The sequence below is a fragment of the Candidozyma duobushaemuli genome, assembly GCF_002926085.2.
Source record: "Candidozyma duobushaemuli strain B09383 chromosome Unknown A_B09383, whole genome shotgun sequence".
NCBI lineage: Eukaryota > Fungi > Ascomycota > Pichiomycetes > Serinales > Metschnikowiaceae > Candidozyma > Candidozyma duobushaemuli.
Window position 1 is genome coordinate 772,729 of NW_020289901.1, and position 14,228 is coordinate 786,956.

Consider the following 14,228-nt stretch of genomic DNA (forward strand, 5'->3'; position numbering starts at 1 on the left):
TTACCCTGTTCTATGCAGGTGGCTACAGGGTCCTTGCGTTGCATAGCAAAGAGGAGGCATACTGGTCTCTGAGAGGCCTCTCAACCATCTGTACAGGTGCATATGCTAAGTTGGGCTCACCCAGCCTTTTTTACCCCCCTCTTCATACCCATAGCGTATTGACTTAGACACCGTACTTTATTCAGCTAGCCGCTATCTTTTGAAATTAGCCTCCTTGCATCCACACCTTGAAACAGCCGCTTAGAACCTAGCCAAAGCCCACACGCACGTTAGCGAGCTCCCCCTCTATGCAAGCAGATCATTCGGTGTTTGATCCTACTTTGCCTAATCCCCCCTGGAGATACTACCCTTTTGGGCCTTAGCCTGTAGCCCCAGCAGAGTAATGTTTTTAACGACATCTTTTCCTTTCTTGACAAAGCCCTCTTAAAGCTGCCATATTTTTTTATTTCTAAATGCCCTCCAATTCCCCCAAACTCGGATTTTTTTTCGGAATTTTCCCAGCCGAAGCCGCGTCCCGTTTTAATTGATTTTTAACGCCATGCTTCTCCATCGAACACGGCGTTGCGTAGAACCCAACGTCTTGAAGTGGCTTTGTCTAGTCTGACGAATCGCTCATAACTCTAACCAGCCTTCGTGTAGTCTTACTTTTTTCCCGCAGATCATAACTGTGCATTGGCGACAAATTCTACATGTCTAGCCCAGGCTATGCCCTGAAAAGTATTTATCAATGTAAACAAGAAGAAGCTATACAATTGACTAGTTCTCGAAATTTACGCCCGGGCCATTTTAAATCCGAGTCTCCCATCCTTTCAAGCAGCGCAAATCACCGTTGCTGTAATCTGTAGATCCCGGATTTTCCTGCTGCTCACTAAGATTCTTGGTTTAGGAAAGCACCGGAAGCCTTCTACTCTAGACTAAAAAGTGCGTTCTTAACCAGCTCGAGTTACGAGGTAACCTTAATGGTATTGTGGTCCGATTCTGGGCGTTCTTGGAAGCAACTGTAATGCGCTTGAGACAGACCATATTCCGGAGAAATCTTCTTACAAACCTAAATTTTGAAAAAAAAAAAAATTGTATTGGTGCCTGAGTCAATACGACAGCAAAAATTTGAGTTAGTCCCAGCTGAAGTTATTGATAGCCTGTCAAACCTTGTTGTGAAGAAAATTTTTGGTAAATAGTATCATCACACCGAAGCCAGGGTGCCATCCGGTGCATCTTGAAGACTTTCCCGTTTCATAAACCACCCACCTTTTTAACTGAATGACTCAAGGTATCATTCCGACCTTTCGACATTTGATTCTTGGGAAGTGAAGCCTTCGAGAAGCCCTGTGTTGGGGTTTTCATCCCACCTTTTGTTTATATCGAAAGGAGGTGGTTTCGCCAGTCAGCGGATCGAGAATAAGGATATAGTTGGATGGACCAATTTTTCGAACGAGATTAGCTGGTGTTGTGGATTCACGGCTAACAGCTCAATTCTGGAGTTTCTGCCTTTGTGGCATTTTGTAGTCGCCTAGCCCTAAAGTAATCTAGATCACCATTTCCTCGAGCAAAGGCTCCAGAACATAGATCATAACGTTTTTCCGGACTTAAATTGGCTATCTGGCAAAACCGGGGAGCAAAAGACTGAGTTGTGTTGATGGAGGCGTAGTTCACTTTTCCGCAGATATATATTCTGGATAAGCTGTATCACGGCTGATAGCCGTCAGTACACGAGAGACCCAGCAGTCAAGCCAGCCGAAATTCAAACTTTACACGGGTTCCTAGAGAGCAAACGTGTAATGCATTCGGTCGTTATTTCCGCATCCCCATCAGAACTGTAACACCACTTTTCCTCCGAACGCTACCGAACAACAACCAATGACAGTCACACTTCGCAAAGCGGGCAACAGAGTATTCTGGGTGCTTCAAATCCCCTGGTGGTCAAGCCAAGCTTGTGAAAAGCCTTTTTGTGTTTAAATAAATTTAAGAGAAATTCCACAGCAACGATGCGGTTCTGAAAAGAAAAGGCTACGTTGGCGGGAACCCAAGGCCGGGCCAAGGAAAATCAAAACCTCGAGGCTACCGAGGAAGTTCTCCAGGGACTTACCATTTACAGAGAATTCGGTGAACACCAGGAAAGGAGGTGTTGCGCTGTTTCCAAAATGGAAGTGGGCAAGACAGACTCGGTAGTTTCCACGAGGATACCCCATTGTCAAACCGGATTTTTCCGATGTCGCTTTTTGTCGCTCATCCAGTCAAAGCCAGCCCATTGCGTCGCTGACGAACAATGAAGTGTTATGGTGGACGACTCGGAATTCCGGCTCTGCGCGAGTCAATGCAGAGGCTAGTTGCAAGTCGTTGTGAAGATATGAGGCAAGCCTGCCCAACAAAAAAACACGAGCATGATCAGCCTAACGATCTTGCTTAGGATGCAGACATTCTGGCATTTCTCGTTTCACAAATAAATTGTAAGACTTATAGATGGACTGATGGATCGCGGGAAGCCAGCGGAGGAAGGAAACGAGGAACACGACCATTCTCGACAAGGTAAATCTCGCAAATCCGGGGGGGGGGGCAACCCCGAACGCAACACGGGCGCTTTGCCTGACAACACATTGTCTGTTGCATCTGACGAGGATCGGGCGAATCTACAATATGTCGTATGGTCCATGTCTTCCATACAAGGAAAGATTTCACAGGGCTTTGCACTACAGCGTTGTTTTAGACAGGAATGGAACAGAAGGCGGCTAAGTGAGGAACTTGGCAACACACAATTCACAGAGGTCTATTCGATCTACACCCAGGAAAAGGCGGCCTACGGGTGTACACATAGGGCAGTCAACCGGGGACTAGCCTCGCATTGTGGGGCCCGTGCACCACCTCACAAGAGCAACCAAGCAGTGTTTCCAAAATGAAAGTCAAAAAAAAAAAAAAAAAAAAAATCATAGCTTAATTGCAGAGGAGCATATGGTGGGGGATAAGAATGCTGGATCGTTCGCTGATTCCCCGCCGACAGTCCCCGCCTTACGGCAGATCGTGCAAGATTATGGGGCTCAAGGTGGCTGCAAAGGCAGGCAATACCGCAGCCGAGCGAACGTTTCTAATCATATCTCATGAAAAATTAAGGTTTGGCTGCCTTTGCTGTTACCAAAATAAGCATACAAACATTCGTGACCCGAAAACAATGCGCCTGGAAGAAACACTCAAGATTTCAGGCACAACGCATGGCATCACTTTTTTTCACAGTGGTCAAAACCAAGACATCCAAAGGAATAGTGGAGGAGTTCTCCATGGGATACCAGAAAATCTTGCAGGCGGCGGAATGGACAGGATCTGCGAGGGGTTGGAAAGATGAAGCGGGATTCTATTCCATTTTCACAGATTCCTCAAATCTTTTTTTTTTTTTTTTTTTTTTTTTTTTTTTTTTTTTTTTCTGTCCTTTGCAGCACGGCTGCGATCGTTGCTCAGCTCAGTCAATCTGACGTCAATGAAGCGTTGTCCTACGTCAGCAACGTTAATTCGCAACGATAATAGGAGCAGGAACGTCGTTTGAGACACTGCCAGAGCCAGCAATACGCTTCTCGTCGAGACCGCCTTGCGCTTCATTGCTTCTTGCCACACTGCAAAATTTAGACGCCCGTTGCTTAGCCACAAGTCTGCCTCATGGTTAAAAGTTTCAACTCCACGACCTTCGCTTATTTTGCCAACCTTGTTCTTCCACCATTCTCCGGTTGACGTGAACTGCCCCGTTGTCCCAGAGACCTTTTCCTTCACCTTTTTTTTATTTTACGTCTGGCTGCCCTTCACATTCTTTCACTCGCCACAGCTTGCCTTATGAGTCGGCCCCACGATAAGCTGAACAACCCAACACAGCGAGATGAATCTCTGGCTCCGCCCACCAGCTCAACAACTCCAGACCCTGGCCAACAGGCTGTGCTCAACGTCATGCCCACCTTGCCCTACGTGGTTGTCATTGACAATGTCTCAGACGCTACCAGCCACACGGAAATCCAAAAAGTCATCCACAAGAACTTGCCCCGAGCGACGTGCCCGAAAACCCACGATACCACATTCTAGATGTCTCCAACGGACGAGCCACCGTTGAGTTTGCCGGCTCAAACCTGGCTCATTCCGTCGCTGATGCCCTTGATCAAAATGATATCAACGGATCAACCGTCAACTGTTCCGTGCTAGATAATCCTACTTTGGCTACACCGGCACCTGAAATCACCCAGACGGTTCCTACACCACCTTCCATGGGCTCCATGAATCCGTTTTTATACATGTCCCCAATGTATGTCGACTACGGCTACTATGGGCCAGGACCGCAGCATGGACCTGGTCTTTATTCTCGTGGCAACCTGATACATCCAGGCATGCCTTCAGTGCCTGTACAGCCACATCCAGGTGTCCATGGTGTTCACGGCGTTCCCAGCATGGGCAGCATGTCAGGCTTCCCACCTCCTTATTACTATGGGGGCCAGGAGGTCCCCAATATGGGCTATCCTCCAATGCACGGTGCATATGCTCCCTCGTACCCTCTGTCCCGCCGTCTGCTGACTCGCCTGAGCAGTAACTATAGCCGGCCTCGGTCTTCGAGAAATAGTTCCATATCGCTTAATCGTCAAGGCAGCAGTCAGTCATTTAGACGAGGCAGCAACCTGCGGCATAGCTCTTTGAGCAGTGCGCCGGGTCGAACAAACTCAAGTATACTGGAATATGGCAAAGATGATTTGACTGATTTTCCAGTAGCCGAAAGTCCCGTGGGCGAAGAGCTTGAGGAGGAGGGTGCTGATGAGGAAGGCATGATCTATATTAATGACGAAAACGGACAACGAGTAAGAGTGAACCCACGAAGGCTATTTGTGGGAAACATCCCTTTCAACTCGACGTGGCCAGCGCTCAAAAACTTCTTGGTTTCGAGGTCGGAGGAAATCGAACCCAACAACGATATAGAGATTCTAAAAGTTGAAATCCCAATGCAACCCCCACGAGAGCAAACCAACACATCGACCATGGGTTCATATTACTATTTGGCAACGCTATCACAACAGCTTCAAAATGGCTCGGGCGGTTCTGGCCCCCATGGCCCTCCTCCTCCTCACAATAACGAGAGACCGCCACAGCGTGGTCTAAGTCGAGGATTTGCAATTGTTACAACAGGTAATCGAGCGTCACTGGAAAAGCTTATACGATATTTCAATGAGGTCGAATTTGAAAATAGGCCCATGACGGTGCGTTTCGACAGATTTCCGAACTTCAATGGCTATGTCCTCCAGCAGCTAAATCCATCGCTACGCAGTGGCTCAGTGGGGTTCAAGAATAAGCCTGGCTTCCTCACAAATCTCGCGTTTGAACGCAACCTGTTCCAGCATAAGTATTACTATGGTTCTGCGCCGCAATTCCAGCCCATGGCACAGCCTTACCCTAACGGACCGTTCTACCCCAGTAGCCGCAATTTCGGCTATCGAGCCCTGCGGCCAGCACAAGCTGGCGACGTCACCGAAGAGGGGGAGGATGAGAACGGTAGGTCTGATGATGAGAATGGCTACGACAAATCTGCCCGCCGCAAACCGCGAATGAGCATGGCTGACTTGGGCCCGCCGCTCGCTGAAATAGAGCGAACGAGTGATCCTACCAGGTCAGGCCCCGGTGAATATCAAACTTAGTTTCAGATCAACGTTAAACCCGATGTAGAAACCCAACGCTGCTAGCATGGTTTGCATCCATTCAGAAAGCGCAGCGCTATGCATTTGCGACCTACATATATGACACGTTTTTCAAAGCCCGGCGCACCATAGCCACCATCAAATGCCGGTATAGCCGCCCTGCTTGGTTCGAGCCGACCTTCTGAGCACTTTTGACCACACTTTTGAGTGATCATTGGGCGATGACGTCGTAAGCTTATACGCTGTTCTAGCGCGAAGTGCGAAAAAAAAAACTGACATTTCTCGGCATCGGGCCGAGCATTTTTGATATACCGGTCACCGGAGCAAATTTAACTCTCGCGATCTTGCTGAGTAAGCTTTCGAAAATTCTTCCATTTTACGGCGATTTATCTTTGATGCGATGGGGCGACGAACAAATTCCTCACATTATCTAGGCTAAACGGCATTCTCAACAAGTTTACCGAGATTCTCGGTGCTCGGCGAGCATCGAGCCGCGAGCCCCACGGTCTGACTCAGAGAACGGAGACAAGGCTCATTTTGGCGCCTGATACGCCGTGCATAAACTTGCGCCTCCTCGGGGTTTGCTTTGCCTTGGCCAGAGCCCATGTGCGATTTGATTGGTTTTCGGCATTTGGGCGGTGCACAAACGCATGCACCTCCTCGACTATCTGCAGCATGCGTCGGTCTGGTGGCCTGTGGCCCAAGTCCCCATATCCCCACTTTTTTTTTTGGTTTTTTTTTGCAGTCAAATTAAGCTTACGGTGGATGGGCTCACTTTATCTACTGCCATTCAAACTACATGTGTGACTCCACCGTCAGCCTTGCCCCGCTATGCCCCGCTGAGAACCGCTGAGATCCTCTCGGAAGAACCAACGCCGAGCCCGATGCCCAGCAGCCCCATAGATTCTTATCTGTCACTGCATGGCTTGTACAGGTCAATGTAGGCAGGCTGGATCTGCGGAGCTGTTTATAAAAAGACCCATCTCCCAACTTTACTCGCCAACCAAATGACCTCAGACGAGACGGTTGTCCCATGCATCCGAACCCGCAAACGGAGACTTGTGCCTCCTGATAAGAGGAAAAAGGCTTCATTCTCGTGCGATAGATGCAAGATCAGAAAGATAGCATGCCACAGAAAATCTCCCTCGCTGTGTTGCTCTGGCTGCGAAAGAGTAGGGGCGAGCTGTGAAACCACCATCAAGCGGAAGAAGAAAATTAGGGGCCCCATTGAAAACATCGGCCTACATTATAAGTGTCTTTTGGCACTCATCCAACACCTGTATCCAGAAATTGACGTAAACAACATCGATGCCTTGATTGATGTGGGTGAGCGCAATGGTGTCTCGATGCCTTCAAGGTATGGTGGAAAAGACGACAATGAGCTTCGTGATCTCTCTTTGTTGATCACCCTGGGCAAGTTGCCCTCGTGCAGGCTGAATTCGTTTGATCTGGATTTCGATTTGAAGGTGGAAGACCTGGATAGCTTGGCTGCCGAACTGGTACTGGATTCAGACACTCTTCTGCAACAACAGGACCTTGTCATCACCGATCACAATGGCAACAGACACATGATTGGTCCTCTCGGCCTGCCTGCGGTGTTTGACTCTTCTGTCAAGGCGTTAGCCAACATGTTCGACATTGACCTTTCTGCATGCCCATCTCTCCAGCACGCTTTCCAGGGAGAGTTGGTGTTAACATCAAGCAATGAGCCCTTGAATCCCTCCGACTTGGGCCTCTTGTACAACCTGATGTTCCCCTACCTCGACGACATCTCATTCCAAGAAGCTACCTACTTCACTGACTGCTTCTTCCGCAATGTGCATCCACGTTATCCATGTTTTGTGGAAAGCGTGTTCAGATCGTTTCTTGAACGCTTCTGGGCCGCAATGGCCTCCAAATCCAGAGACCGTTTCATATCCCACCACACCATCTGCAGCATATACATGGTCTGGCTCCTCGGGCGTCTCTTCAGCCCTGGAAGCTTACCCAGGATTGACCAAAGCATAGTTCAAAGGTACCTTCACATCATCAGATTGTGTCTTTCCGATATCGTCCTCACACCAACACTCGATGGTATTCGTACCTTAGTGCTTCTCGCCATCTACATGGAAAACACTATGCGTAGAGAAAGCGCCTATGTGTTGATCCAAGTCGCTGCTCGTCATTGCATTACTCTCGGTCTTCATAGAGAGTCTCTGGTGATGCAGGTGGCTGACAAACTGAAAGTGGAGGAGCTGAGGAGAATCTGGTGGGCCGTTTTCACCATGGAGGTATCTGTCAGCTGCCAAATGGGTCGGTCCTCGACAATTCATATGTCCGATGTTTCTGCTTCATATCCACTTTGCTATGATGTGGTCCCTTCCCCTGAATATTCTCCTACGTATATGGCCATTCTTGATATCACCAAGGTCATGCACGAGGTTTTGAAATATCGTCAAGCCGTCGACAACACAGAATCCTTGATGTCAAACGAGAACCTCGATAAGGCTCTTGCACTTGACGAAAAACTTACAAGAACCATGCAGCGTATTGATCAGTCCTTGTTGGATCTTTCGATGATTGCAGACTACAAGATCCATTTGCTGATGCGCTACCACCACGATCGTCTTACGATCCTGCTTCCCTTCTACTCCAAGGTGGCAGAGGACCCTCAATATGCCTCTCACCCAACTGTCCAAACCCTTTTGACCCAAGGCTTGCGCCTGAGCATCGTTATTTCACAAATCATCGACGCAAGTATGTCCTCCAACATGCTCAATGGCACAGTTCATGCTGACATCTTTTACACATTCCACGCCACGATGGGACTTGTCATGGGTTACTGTCTCATGAACAACAGCACGCTAAATAGCAACTTGAAACTTGGTGTTTCCAACGAGGAAGTTCAGCAAGCCATTGAGAGAATCCGTGGTCTCTCTCTTTCCAATAGAGGCATGTGCTTCGGTACTCTTCTCAAGTTTAGCACATTCATCGACGCTTTCATTGCTGGATACGACTACCTCAGAGGCCACGCTCATTACAAGCGCCCTAGTGAGCCTGCTTCATATGGAAGTATAACAACCAGTGCTAAGCATGACATGCTGGAGGTGTTTTCGGCTGCTGAAGTCCGTGTCAAGATGGAAGACAACTCCTTGGGTGAGGGATTTGACGAATACTTCATGAAGACGCAAAGAAATGATTTTGACACACAATCTGGGTTTCACTCAGCAGATATCCCCCAGTTTGGCGAGATGGTCTTCAACGGCGGTATTGCCAGTTTCGGCAATGGCTTTGGTGCACCTGAACGCTTCACCACAGAAAGTGTACTTCCAGGGGAATGATGATAATGACCTGATTTATTAGATTAGAAACTAAGGCTTAAAATAACGGTTCAAATTTGAAGCTATGACAATTTTGAGACATCGAAATGGTCAGCTTTCTACTAATGAGCATCTTCCATGTGCTGTAATTGAGACGAGTCCTGTTAAATGCCCACTTGGACTTACTCACCTAGAAGTAGGCTTTTTCAATCCAATAGGTTGTTCGTAAAAACCCTATTGTTGGCCTTACATAATTCAACTCAATCTTTAAAGAGCCTCTAAGCAGTCATTTACCTGTAAACTCTATTCAAGGCGATATTGGTAGTCTTTAAACTGTTGCTGATGCATTTCTTTCGGAACTATGGAATGCCACTCACAGATGCTCTAAGACCTTATGAGCTACAATTTTACACAATGCAACTATTGTTCTGCCTCCTCATCAAAGGTGAGAAGGCCTACGATGCTCATTATTCGTGTGGCTTTAATGACCATGTACCCTAAAAACTGTGGCCTCCTGATCTGCATTGTTCGAACAATGTCGACTACGTCACAGTTGAAGAAGCCCTCAACATTCATTGACACCAAAACAAACTTCTATTCCTGTTCAATGTTCCAATGCTGGTCAGAAAAAATAAATATCCCTTGATGTAGAATATTTCTTGCTCCTGGTGCCTCAGCATAGGTGCTTGCTGTAAAGCAATGTGCTGAGGGATTTATTATCTGCGAGTTTCCAATGAAATTGGTTGTTGCCCCCACCTAATGATGTGTCGCCACGAATGTTTTTCTCTATTTTTAGCCTCAGCTTCAAAAAAGAATCTTTTCACGATTCAAATTTGGTTTATTTTATATATAGCGGCACACACTTTCGCCCAGCAATTAGTGTCTCAGTTTTGCAGCCAAGTTCGCAGTTCGGCAGGAAGCAACATTTACTGACCTGGCAAGGATCCCTGTTCCCACACACAGGCGCTCACTAATTATACATCTCTTATTTACTACTACAAATAATAGAAATCGACAACAAGGTCATCCAGGCTAGTACATCTGGCAAACGCATCAAATATTTATCCATCATTCGAGCTTAGCCCTTCGGTAACCAATTGTTAGTTGTGGGACACCTGACTAAGCATCCGTGAATAAACAAACCACATCACTCGACGAAGTTCCACCAAAGCATGTCAACACGATCTCGTCCCAACAGCCCTGATACAGAGAAAGCCGCTGAGATTCCTCCTGCCGTGCAAGCAATTTCAAACTTGCGTTGCCCGCTGCCACCACCTATCCTTAACAACCTGAGTCGAAACACCCCGACACAGAAATCGCTTGAAGAGGAAGCGAAAAATACTCAAGCATCTTCAGAAAAGCTTGCTCACCCCAGTGTGACTGTCGATGTTCGTGAAATCCGTGGTAGACCAGATGAAAGTTTGAAAAGAGCCAGTTTAGAGTCTCCTCGTCTCCGGTCCAGAGACAGCGATAGTGGACATGAGGGCCTCCGGGCACCTGCTCCACGAGGACCATCCACTTCAAAACAAGAAGCTCCGGAGAAAGAGGCGAACCGCTCATCTGTTCATGCCCACTTTTCGTCAGAAGAGTCGCTGCGACCAAAAACAAGACTGCGGCTGGGGCTGAACACTGGTGCTCAAAGCACGGCTGGTGCTGGCACCGTCGTGAACGGTTCTTCTGCTACTGCCCGTGCTGGTGCCACTAGTCCGGCCTCCGGTGCCGAGTTCAAGGATCCGCTCTCTAGTATAGGCAGTCAATTGCTTAGTTCGAGGGAGGAAGGAGCGGCAAACATTGACCCTCGCCTTCCTCAGGACGACGGTAAGCTCCATGTTCTTTTTGGTGTTTGTGGTGCCATCTCATCCGGCAAAATCAAACTCATCATCAACAAGCTTTTCGAGATATATTCTCCTCAGAAGATTGCCATACAGCTCATTCTAACAGCATCTTCAGAAAACTTCATCAGCAATGAAACATTGCAGCTTTTAGAATCATCTAAACGTGTTCGTGTTTGGCGTGACTCCGATGAGTGGGTTACTTGGAATTCTCGCGCTGATCCAGTGCTCCACATCGAGTTACGTCGTTGGGCCGATATTCTTATTGTGTGTCCGTTAACCGCCAACACTTTGGCGAAGATTTCTCTTGGAATTTGCGACAACCTACTCACATCTGTTATTCGTGCTTGGAACACTGCCTACCCTATCCTTTTGGCGCCAGCCATGGTTAGCAACGCCTACAACGCTATCACCACGAAGCGTCAATTGAGACTAATATCAGAGGAAATGCCATGGATTGAGGTGCTTAAGCCTGTTGAGAAAGTTATGGGTTCCTACGGAGATATTGGCATGGGTGGCATGATGGACTGGAACGAAATCGTTAACAAGGTCGTCTTGAAGTTGGGCGGCTATCCGGACATCGACGATGATGACGATGATTCGAAGAATAATGAGGCTGCTACGACTGATAACAATAATAATAATGACGATGATGACGATGATGACGATGATGACGATGATGACGATGATGACGATGATGACGATGATGACGACGACGACGACGACGACGACGACGATGATGATGATGATGATGATGATGACGATGACGACGATGATAATAATGCAGTCGCCGATGAAGTCGTTCGTGCTCAAAAAGTTGTCGAAGCCGAGAAGGAGAAGGAAGCCAAAGAGCAGTTGCAATTATAGGTGTATTAGTAATATCTACGGAGGATGCAGAATAAACGTATTGATTAGCTAATGACGAGCATTGGCACGCTTAGTAGATTCTGAAAGAAGGACCCATGGTGGACTTAATCACCAAGGAGCCAACGTTCTGCCAGTTCTTCTTCAACAAAGAGACCAAGAAGTTAGCAGCCATCATGATCTGGTTGACCAAGACGTCCTGCTCCATCTCAACGTTACCGACGGCAACAGCAAGACACAAGACCTTCTTCAACTGGAACTTGATGGTGGACTTGACATCCTGAACTCTGGAGTACAAGTCATCGTTGTGGGAAACTGGAGTTGGGAACTTACCAGCCTTGGACAACTGAGGACCCAACAATCTTGGGACCTGCTTGATCAAGACCTCAGAAGCGATGAAAGCGTTGTATTTCTTAGCCAACTTCTTGATCAACTTCTTGTTCTTGTTCAACTTCTTCAAGTCGTCAACGGACATAGCGTCGACACCAACAGACTTAGCTCTGTCAACGTCGAAAGCGTCACCGAAGATACAGATGGTCATGTTTGGTCTTGGGACCTGAGGCAACTTCAAGGTACCAGAGAAACGCTTGTCTCTCTGGGGGTCGTAGTTCTTCAAACCAACCTGCAACTCGACAGTCTCCAAGAAGTTTCTCTTCTTGGTCTCGTTGGAGAACTCCAACAACTTCTGAACGTTCTCACGAACGTGGGCACTGGTGATCTTAGACATCTTTAAAGTTCGTCTCCCAAAAGTATTTGGTAAAGGTTAGTGATTCGACGAGGATGAGGCCTGAGAAGTAACTGAGAAGATTTTTTTCACCGGGTGATGCTGCGATGTTTCATATGCAGGACCTTTGTTTAGGGCTCGAGCCCTAAGCCAAAGGCCATTCTACATATTTCAAGAATCGAATATTCCTTTTCTTGGAAATATTCAATCATGCAAAGTTTCGCCCATATCTCTGTTCATCCTGTCATCAAAAGCTAAGTGGTAGCTTCACTCAGTGATGATGTAAACCTCATCAGAATATCATCCTGATGTCTTCAGAATTGATTGCAAAGCTCGTAGAAAAAGCTTTTAAGATAGACATGTCGCTGAAGAGGCCGAAGCGATGTAGGACACTATTCTGGATTGAATGATGAAGTCGTGGCCATCCTTCATGATGACATTGAGCACGGCCAAACAGGGTTTCGATCGAAAGACTGCAAGCTCTTTAAGGTTGCATAAATCGTATTTATTAGCCCATGATGGACTGGATGCTGCTCGGAATTTCACCGAAATAATTTCGCTTGAATTTGGAGAGTGGTTTCTTGTTCGCAAGATAGCTCTGAAGTCGAATCGCGCTTCATTTTGCAGCCATTTTACCTTATTGAAGACATGTTATCTACCTCTCAATCAACACCACAATTATCAATATCTTGTTATAATTGAAATAGCAATAAAGCGAAAAGAAGATAACAAATTTACAGTCAGTAATGGAATTCGACCTTCTTGATTCTTTAAAAATGGCCAATTGGATCACCATCGCGTTGATGTCGCGCATAGACATCTCCATCAACCCCAGATTACAGATCCATCACACGAATGCTACAATGCCTACGATGGTCCAAGCCACTATTCTATAGCCCGGCTACTTCCATAACTAGAGCCTATGCTTCAGCAAGACTTACAAGAAAAGAGAAGATTGAGGGCCTGAATCATATTGCTCGAAGTAAGTTATTCCAACTCGATACACGCTTTGACATATTCAACGAGAAGGTAACAAATGTTGTCGACTTAGGCTATGCGCCTGGCAACTGGCTCTCATATGCTCGAGATGCTCTACTGGCCGCACACGATATAGAACCCGAGAAGATTTATCAGAAGTGCACCTTGGTCGGCCTCGATATTGTGGTCGGTAATCACCCACAAGGATCATTCACAACCCAAGGAAATATATTCTCCAAATTAGCGCATAAAAATGTTACTAAACTACTCAAAGAACATGCATACCGAAGATTGGCAGTGCAGAATGGTATATTGCAGAACACTGGCACTAAAGTGAACGGTGAATTCGCGTTAGACTCTGAGATGGCAAAGATTTCGGAGATGTTTCTGAATCTTGACATAAAGGACGAAGCTTTAGAGTCAATTATGAGTATTCAAGATTACCAAGCCAATTTGGTATTGTCAGACATGACCAACCCGTTTCTTCAAGACAAAGGCTTTTTTAACAATACCACCAGCAGACCCTACATTCGTTCTTCTACAAACTCTGCTCTCAGGCATCATACAAGCGATCCCCTGAAGAGTTCTATAGACACGGCGGATGCCGCACTTCTACTATGTTGCGATGTATTAGCCAAGGGAGGGTCCTTCTTGATTCGTTTGTCAAGAGTAGACTTGGCTGACCCGGAATTGTCACTTCTCGAGCAAAGACTTAGAAGAACATTCGCAGAGGTGAACAAATGGAATCCAGAGGGGGTAACAGAATCGGACAAACTGGTAATACTGGAGCTCTATTTTGTTTGCAAACACAAGACTGAGCATATCGCTGACAAGTACGAAGTATTTGATGTGAAACGTTAAATGTACAATGATTGTATGTAAT

General features: G+C 46.8%; 4 protein-coding genes across 4 annotated transcripts; 3 read left to right on the plus strand and 1 right to left on the minus strand. All coding sequences in view use genetic code 12, as the record gives it.

Annotated features, from left to right (window-relative positions):
• Nucleotides 1-3,958: 3,958 nt before the first annotated feature.
• On the plus strand, nucleotides 3,959-8,968 carry CXQ87_000355 (uncharacterized protein; the record flags this gene model as incomplete). The annotated part of the gene is made up of 4 exons (XM_025478936.1): nucleotides 3,959-3,996; nucleotides 4,022-4,513; nucleotides 4,688-5,427; nucleotides 6,936-8,968. 4 exons carry the CDS (start codon nucleotides 3,959-3,961, stop codon nucleotides 8,966-8,968), a joined length of 3,303 nt encoding a protein of 1,100 aa, XP_025338409.1.
• A 1,151-nt stretch (nucleotides 8,969-10,119) lies between these two features.
• Nucleotides 10,120-11,646, plus strand: CXQ87_000356 (phosphopantothenoylcysteine decarboxylase complex subunit; the record flags this gene model as incomplete). Its single annotated transcript, XM_025478937.1, has 1 exon — nucleotides 10,120-11,646. One exon carries the CDS (start codon nucleotides 10,120-10,122, stop codon nucleotides 11,644-11,646), a length of 1,527 nt encoding a protein of 508 aa, XP_025338410.1.
• A 70-nt stretch (nucleotides 11,647-11,716) lies between these two features.
• RPL10A (60S ribosomal protein uL1) lies at nucleotides 11,717-12,370 on the minus strand (the record flags this gene model as incomplete). Its single annotated transcript, XM_025478938.1, has 1 exon — nucleotides 11,717-12,370. The coding sequence occupies one exon, from the start codon at nucleotides 12,368-12,370 to the stop codon at nucleotides 11,717-11,719; it is 654 nt and encodes a 217-aa protein (XP_025338411.1).
• Nucleotides 12,371-13,222: 852 nt separating this feature from the next.
• Nucleotides 13,223-14,206, plus strand: CXQ87_000358 (uncharacterized protein; the record flags this gene model as incomplete). Its single annotated transcript, XM_025478939.1, has 1 exon — nucleotides 13,223-14,206. One exon carries the CDS (start codon nucleotides 13,223-13,225, stop codon nucleotides 14,204-14,206), a length of 984 nt encoding a protein of 327 aa, XP_025338412.1.
• Between the last annotated feature and the right edge of the window lie 22 nt (nucleotides 14,207-14,228).